The sequence below is a fragment of the Diadema antillarum genome, unplaced genomic scaffold (assembly GCF_040938485.1).
Source record: "Diadema antillarum isolate AM-2024a unplaced genomic scaffold, OU_Dant_1.0 seq00001375_RagTag, whole genome shotgun sequence".
In the NCBI taxonomy this organism is placed as follows: Eukaryota; Metazoa; Echinodermata; class Echinoidea; order Diadematoida; family Diadematidae; genus Diadema; species Diadema antillarum.
Genome location: NW_027272135.1, coordinates 26,519 through 35,452, shown reverse-complemented (window position 1 = coordinate 35,452; position 8,934 = coordinate 26,519). Strand labels below are relative to the sequence as shown.

The 8,934-nt window shown below is 38.2% G+C and overlaps 1 protein-coding gene across 1 annotated transcript in view; it reads left to right on the top strand.

The window, feature by feature from the left end:
• Nucleotides 1-2,730: 2,730 nt before the first annotated feature.
• LOC139708815 (autophagy-related protein 16-1-like) overlaps nucleotides 2,731-8,934 on the top strand; it is a gene marked incomplete at its 3' end in the record, with an annotated part of 31,119 nt that continues 24,915 nt past the window's right edge. Inside the window, exons 1-2 of the mRNA XM_071620769.1 lie at nucleotides 2,731-2,845; nucleotides 7,259-7,373. Of these exons, the coding sequence (XP_071476870.1) occupies nucleotides 2,737-2,845; nucleotides 7,259-7,373 (224 nt within the window). The remainder of the gene's footprint in view (nucleotides 2,846-7,258; nucleotides 7,374-8,934) is intronic.

Below are 8,934 nucleotides of genomic sequence, written 5' to 3'. Positions count from 1 at the left end.
GAGGTCTTCTTGCTCCAAAGAACATTGTGAGAGGTTCATGTGTTGCCAGCAGCAAGTCCCAAAGCTAAATTCATCTCAGCAAACCTTGTGTATGGGACTGATGACTTCAGTCAGTATCAGGTAACTGGAAGCTGATTTCCCAAGTACAAGAAACAAGAAAATGACATCACATCAAAGATCTTTTCGGTGTTAGAGAGGTTCTGTACTCCTCAGGGTACCACACAGGACAGAAAATATCATCCAATACCTTCCAGTGAAGATGACTGGAGTAATGAAAGTGGAGGGTGATGCCGATGCATGCTGCCACACGGGCGCCATCTACACTACAACAAAAGCAACGAATGCATATAATATCATACACATTATTGACAGATTTTTTTTTTTTTTTTTTTTAAGAACAGAGCTCATTATGAATGTGAAATTGTTGGTTAAAAAAGCTACTTGATTCCATAAAAAAAGCAAATTTATGAATTAGAGCAGAAGTTGAATCATGAAAATGACATTTGATTAACTGTGGATGCAGAAATTAATATGATGAGGTAATATCACACTCATGAAGTATCTGGGATATATTTCAAGTAAACTTTCACCAGAGGAATCGAAATTCATGTGATGATATGATTCTGACAATCAATATTATTCGTACCCTTACTTTCTATGTTCCTACATCTTGCTCTCTGTATGTTTTGTTTTGTGAACTTTTTTAGATATTATCTGAAAAGAAATAAAGTCCCTCGAAGGAGGATAAAGAAAAAAAAATCTTCGACCGATAGGTAAATCGCATCTAAGTTAAAAAAACATATCGCTAGATCATTATACAGAACATCTTGAAAACAAAAATTTTAGGGCGCTATATCAATATTCATGGATCATTGAGAATTTGTTCAAAGGGGCCAAGCAAGGACTAATGTCCCCCCTTTTTTTCGCCCAATTATTACGCTATCACTGACAGTCATCAGGAGCCCGACACCCACGAGTCATACAGCCCACGAGCTTGGCACTATAGGCAAATAAGGCCCGTAATTGATGAGTCCGACTTAGGCAAAAAGGCCCATGAGTCGTCGGACACGGTCGTATTATAGGTAAATCGCGAATGCGCTCAAAGTCCAACACTCATTAAATCACGAGGCATAATGTTTAGATGGTTAAAAATATCCTGTATTTTCTAATTACGTTGTAATTTAATTTTAGCAGCTATAATCGCAAATATCTCAATTATCACAAGAAATATGGAATTAGTTCGTTTTGCGATAAAACTCTTCATAATATTCGGATTCACACTGTGGAGTATGTATGTAATGCATGTATGATGTATATAATGAAGGAGAAGAAGAAGAACAGCATTCACAAGCTCTATAACGCCTTTTATCTGTAAAAAAAAGAAACAAAGAAACAAACATAAAAGAATCGGCTCACGTATACAATATGTCACATATTCACAAGTTTGCTTTAAGAGATAATAATCAAATTATTTTCTCATGCAAGGTCCTATTTTGAGGATGAGCATTCTGTTACGTGAGGCACTCATGAACAGTGTGCAAATAAAAAGTTTCCTCAAAATAGGACCCTACTATTAAAAGATGATTATGGAATATTAAAGTTTTTCAATATTCACGTAACTAAAATTGGGAGAGATTGTAACAACCCACTGAGAAAGGGTTTTAATTGTCATCAATTTTGATTTTACAGATAGGCCCCTACACATTTTCTGCACAAATTGCTCGCGGTGGCTGCAACAGGAATGTAACAAAACTATATGTTATAGTGGAACATCGCTAAAAAGGATGATTATCATTTATTGTAATTATCATCATATCTTTTTTACTGGCATACTTCAAAAGGGTCCCATTCTGAGGGTCCCATATACCGTATAATCTTTGCTTTTTAGTTGGACTCTCCATTTCCATTCACATCCTTGTACTATACACTCATCTTTAAAAATGCAATTATGTTGTTGCTCATGATCACACGTATTTTGTTGATTTAAGTTTTTGAAATATTATTACTAATATGTTGCCTGCCTGTTTATTTAATGGAAATGAAAAATCAAATTGAATAAGTTGAATAAACTTTGAAATAAGGAATTCACAAGGATTTTACTGACGAAATGCAGCTAAGAACGGAGCAATTCTTTTTTCTTTTTTTTTTGGTCGAACGGCCTCTCACACTTGTAAGGTGGAAAATGGAAGACCAACATAAAAAGGAACGGAGAATGACAAAAAATTTCAGTAGTTTTAAAAAACAATTTTTGAAAAAAAAAACAGAAAAAAACTTCAGCCCTATGAGACGGTCGTGATGTGTCTTGTTTTGAGACGAAGGACCATTCTATTTATTCATTTGTTTATTTTATTCTATTTTCATGAATGCAAGATTCTACTTCTTAATACTAGTAGTGTTTGTAGATCTGGCTGGGGAGATCAGTGACTGGTCGAGATCACTTCTTGCGTGTTTCTGTGGGAATGTCTTCATAATCTCACTGTGCTAAGCGTCATGTTTCATGCCCGTAACATGGAAAAATACCAACTTTAGTCAGAAGAAAACAAAAAGCCTGCCTATGACTCACATCCCTAGCTTGCTCTTTGGTTCTATTTTCGGCAATGTACGTCGCCTCAAGAGCACTACGCGTACGGATTGTAAAACTCTCGTTGAGTATGTTTTGCACGTATTGCATGCACAGGCAAGGCAAGAGAAACGACAGCTGGCGCTAGACCAAAACAATTCCCTCTCTAGAGAAAGATGGCGGCTCCCATGGACAATGTTAATTCTTGGAGGAAGACGATACATTTGCGCCTTCGTAAACGAAATGCACGCGAATGTGCGCCATTTAAGTCGCTCTTCGAAAGTCGTAAGTAGCTGTGAAGGTTGTGACATGAAATTTGTGAATTTATTTTCTCCTAAGGGGCAAAAATAAGACAAGTCATTCTTATAGATCTCCCTCTCTCTAACCCCTTCTTTCCTGAATTCTGTCTTTTCTGCGTGCTTATGAGGTGCGGCAGTGCAATGTGCTATGTCGCAAGCAGTTTCGCAAGACCCTCGCCTCGGTCTGAACTCGTTCCTCCCTCTGCGCTACGCTGAACACTGGTCCGCTGGCGCTGGATTCGCTGCACTGCTCTAAGCTCTCTGGTTGATGAGTTAATGATGGTGCTGAAAAACTGATGTTTATGGCTGCCTAAATAACTTGAATAGAGCGCAGCATACAGTTTATTTTAGACACTAGCTCTGTGTATGGAAAGTCTACGTTGGGAATTCCAAGAGTAAACATTTGGATTCTACTGTTGACTGCGACTGTTGTTGGTTGCTTTAATAGAAAGACTGCCAAATTCACACCATTTGCATTGTTGGTAGAAAATCTACCTGGTACATCACCTAAAGATGCTGCTCAAGTTAATGCAGTGTGGATGTTTACCAATATCATTAGTGTCATCATTACTGTCACTTTATAAACATTATGTGTAGTATGACTTGATCTATGACTAGTATAGAATGATAATCAAGTTTTTGACAGCGACACAATTGGTCCTGAATCTTGTTAGCCTGCTGTTCCCTCAAGCTCAAGACATGGTGATTGCCTTTTCCTCTTTAGAGCTGATGGATTTTATACCTTGGTATGTTATTTCAAACAGTGGCGCTCCTGACTAATGAGCATGTATGAGATAATTTACACCCTTCCCAAATGCAGTCCATGGGAACTTGAATGCTTGTGATTAATTGTAATTTAATTTCCTTGTCAATGTCATTATGACTTCCTACCACTTTAATCTGTCCACGTTGGCCTCCTTTTGTTTGTCTTTTTGATTTGTCAGGCATTTTAAGCCTTTAATCCAGGTACGGCACAACAAGCTTGCAAGCTGAAATTAGAAGTGTGCTCACAGATGCAGCAGTTTTAGCACTGCTCTAAGGCCAAGTAAAAAAAGAAACCAGTTTCTCGTCCTCGCGCGCATTGATTTTGGCCGCCGCATCGATTTTTTTACTATTTACTATTTTCAAAATGGCGCTGAAAATGCCAAGAAATTCATAATTTTCGTCCAAGCCCGCTCCCCGCCCGCATCGATTTTCAGTTGCCGCATCGACTTTTTGATATTTACTATTTTTCGGCCGCCGAAAAAAAAATCGACAATTTACCTACCAATCGTGATGTCTCATTTCTAATTACACCTTGCGTCCTCTACTTAGCTGTAGTACAGCTAGCTGTAGCTTCTGTAGTGCGTATGTAATACTAGTAACGCATGCATTTCACACTGCGAGCTCGGCAAGAAGGAATGACCCACAAAAAGCAGTCAAACTGTAGTTGGATGGGCGCGCGGGTCTGAGCTGGGCTGTGATGTACAGCGCACTCGGTACGTTGTGAACGCGATAGCGGCAACATTTTTGCGAACAATGGCTGATATTCCACGCATATTTCGCGCATTGTTCGTATTTTTCCGCGTTTCTCATATTTTAAGCGGATGAATTGTACTGTACAAATGCTTGTGAGGATTGTATCGAGTTTGTATGCATTTTCATGTCATTGCGAATATGTGCATATGTGTGCAGTGTCGGAAGGTATACGGTGCCAGTGCAGTGGCCGTGCCGGCCGCGTATGCGTACGCGTGTCTGTAGCTGTCAGGGTCCCCATCCCCTGGTCTGTCAGCTGTCTGCACGCACGCATGAACTCATTCGAATGTGTGGAGGCCCGTACACTCTGCTCTTTAAACGTTGCATCTGACGGCGATGTATTGTTCTATTTTGAAGAGAAAATGAATACGCTTTTCCAGCAAATGTAGAATTATTATATGTGACTCTGCACCTCAAAACAAACAAAAAGTCGCCAGACATGAATTTTTAGTTAAGACCACATTCTGAAAGAGCAGAATTTAAGCTTTAAAATGATGTATAACTCAAATCAAATGGACTCTCCTAACCTATCTAAATATTGGAAAGAAAGCACAAACTCAGGAAAAGTGTGAACTGAGAAAAGAGGCTCTGAAGTACAGTGTCTATTCAAGCGCTTAATCTTTACCAAACCGTGCTGGCTGTGCGATGAATGGGACAAAAAACAGGAAGTAAACCACCAGAGTAAGAACAATGAAAGGATTATTAGATTTAATTGAAATTAAGCATGCCTCATTAACACATTCTGTTCATAATCAATGCCAACTTTCAAAGCAGTAGCATTATCCTTTCAAAAGTTATCAGAGTTGAAAGTGAAGAGTGTGGACAAGATTTTTCACAAATGAAAAAGGGATTCTAAAGACACACCTAATCACACTATTCTACCAAAAATGTTCGAGAAAAACTGCTAAAAACACACTTTCCTGCCCATTGTATGATACCAAATTTTAGCATAATGTAAAAGAAGACCCGCTCTTTCAGAAAATATGAAAAAGTCAAGTTCGGCTAGGTTGACCCATTTCACTTATTTTCAGTCCTCACGCAAAATCAGTGTATGCGACTTTATGTTTGTTTTGAGGTGCACGGTCACAATGGGTGTATCTACAAAATAAATAACTTTTCCACGGATTCTGGTTTGTCTCGTATTTCTGCGGGATACTTTTCTTTACGATGTAAATTCACGGACACGGCTGTGAGTCGTATCACCTGTAGTGTGGTATACAATCATTCATCATCCAAATGATGAGTGATTATCAAATGTCTTTTTAGAACATGAATAAACATCTTTAAATGTTTAATGCTATAATGCCATATCAGTATCATTTTGACATCCATCTGCAATTGTACAAGCCAGTTTCAAGTTGAATGTGCTAATTATTGTACTGTGAAGAGCATGGGTGTATGCAAGGGGGGGGGGGGGGGTCGGGAGGGTCGTTCCCCCCCCCCCCCCCCCAAATTTCAAAAGGTCCACTTTTTGTAAAAGACATTTTTGTTTTGGGAGGGCTTTTTACCCTATATACAACAGGAAAAAAAAATGTGACCAAGTGGTGTTCCAGCAAATTGCCAAAAACCTCGAAAATTTCGTAACTTAATTTTAATGCCATACCTTATTTCTAAGCCGCACTGCCATGCCGAAAGAGTAACTTTTGTATGCACCAAATGGCCCCATTTTAAGATATAAAATTCAAGAACTCCCTACCGTGTGAGGGGGGACACCCCCCTCCCACACCCTCCCCCCACTCGGTCGCTCCGCTCCCTCGCAAAAAAGGTCCAAAATTTTTGATTACGACTCCCCCCAGAAAAAATCCTGGATACACCCCTGAAGAGATGCAGATACATACCAGCTGTGTGGACACAAGAAGTCACACTAACACCAATGACAAATAAAGCAGTGTTTCGAATATCATGGAATTTATTTCAGTCGTACATTTGTTGACAGACATGTTTTATACCTATTTCAATTAATAGCACAATACATCAGAATTGCAAGTACACTGGTATTAGAAATGCCATTACAACACTAAATACCAGTATGAAGATGGTCATTTTCCCTTGACATCAGTCTATAGTGGAAAGAAAAAGCAAATGTATTTCTGCATGCATGAAGTTTCATTTCAAGTATGGTACATATATCTATTTGTTTGAAAATGCACAGAGTGCAGGCAAGATATACACTTGGGACCTGGTCTCTCATAACACAGCTACCAGAGTGATCTTTCATTTCATAAATTGGATATAGAAAATAGTCAAGCCCTCTCTCGTTACCTTTCTCAGAATTACCGGACGAGAAACACATATTACCTTCATTTTGACAATCCTCGAAAAAATAGTAAGATATCAAATAGTAAGGACCTCCCTCATCGCCTTGCTCAAAAAACCCGGACGAGAAACTACTTTCTTTTTTTACTTGGCCTAATAGTATTGTGAGGTTGTGATGCTGCACTCCCCTGAATTAATTGATTACATTTTATCAGTCAGAAGCTTACTTATTCCAAAGGTTTGTTAATTCAAAAATGAAATGAGATTTTTTATTTTGAAGGCACTGTATTCTGAAGGTTTGTTGATCCAAAAATTAGATAAGGTTCAGTAATCCAAAAATGAAATAAGGTTTCTAATTTAAAATGTCATTAATCCATAAACGAAATGAAGTTTTTAATTCCTAAGGTTTGTTTGTGCGCACCATCTTTTCATTTTCGGATTAAGAATTTTTTTTTTTTTTCGGAATGATGCCACAAATGTTCGGATTAATGAACCCTATTTGATTTTCAGTTAAAACAAACATCTAGGTGTAGGGAATCTGTGTGTTTCTGAATGACAAATCTTCAGAAGAACAAAGTTATTACCCTAACTAATCTCAGTGTCTGTGTCTGTATAATATCTGCTCCAGATGTGAAGCTAGCCAATCAGATTGAGGCATCCCGGGCACAGAATCTCCAGCTCCAAGTGCAGGTGGAGCGCCTACAGCAGGAGAATGCGGACCTCCAGGCCAAGCCCCCACCAAGGTTAGAGGGTGCTGTTCTTCTTTGGTGTCTTTCCTGAAGTGTCTAGGTTCTTTTGTTTGTCACATTTTTGTCAGTCCACATAATGTACATTCATCACTAAGTCTAGAAATGGTATTAAAACACAGTGTTGAATAGAATTTAAGGATTGTTGTTATCTTTTCTTATCAATATCAAGCCATTCAGTTGAAAAAGAGCAAATTTTCAGTGAGCATTTATTATTTGACCTACAATACATACTAGTAGATGTCCAGCTTTTCTTTTTTTTAAACATGCATTTGCCCCAAAATTTTCATTTTGGCATACATTCTAATATATTTCTCATTTGAAGCAATTTCTGCAAAGCTATAATCTCTCAATAAAGTATTCTTAAAGGCCATATTGTATTGGGGGTTAATGCATATTCGAAACAGAAAATAACCTTTCATCCCTGAAATGTACCCTTTTTAACTTGGAAATGCCAATATGCCATACACTGTATGTGTAAAAACATGATACCGGTGTTTTCGCAGCATGAATTTTTTGCAAATTTAAGCCGACGGCCTTTTTTGCGGCGTGAAATTTTTGCGAGTTGCCTCTAACATTCAATGCATATAGTGTAGACAAGAACTTTTGTATGAATTTTATTTTCGCAAATCTTGGCTCTAGCGAAATTCGCGAAATTAAAATGCTCGCGAAAATTCCTCGTTTTACAGTATACAGCTCTACTTAGAGAGTTTTTTCATGTATTGGGGCTTCCAATTTTGTAGCGATTCGTGATTGCGGATTACCGTACTGAATGGTACTGAATGGAGAAATCTATGTGTGCATGTCACATTCATGTTGGCATCACAGTCAATATTTTCATGTGTTTTTAAATTTGCAAAAATGAAGATTTGGAAAAATATTCGTCATAATAGAGTAGCTTGAGATGGGGCTATGATGTCATCACCCCACAATTTTCCCATGGGAGAGTACATGACATAGGATCGTGTCATTTCTTTGGCCATTAAGCGCTCATCTTCAACACCTCTAGGAAAGTCAGCATTGTTAAATCATAACAACTTGAGAATTGCTCAGTAATGGATGCAGTTTCACCATTTTGAATTCCTTTCAAAAAAGGGAAGGGGAGAAGAGATCTGTGTGCAAACTGATAGAATACCCATCAGATGATGACAATCACTTCATTGAATTTGCATTTGTGACTATCACCAGGTTTTCCGTTTCGCCGAAACACAGGAACATGTCCACATCTTACAACTTTCTCGTTTTTAGGTCTGATTGTGATAGAACTTGCACTGTTCCTGTTGATTGGGTCAACTTCATAAATATAGCACCGTTACTGAGAACATTAAGTGCAGTTTCTCTTCAAGATGTATGCACAAATGTAGGAATGTTAATCTGGGTAAATTAATTTATTATCACTATGCAACCACTTATAACATAATTTCTCATGCCTCCTTATTGCCTGTCTGAAATTTTCACAAAAAGTGTGGGCTTTTTATCTTTGAATTTCATTCACATGTCGCAACAATTAGCACTACCAGCGATCACACTTTCTTGTTCCATATTTGCAATCCTCTTA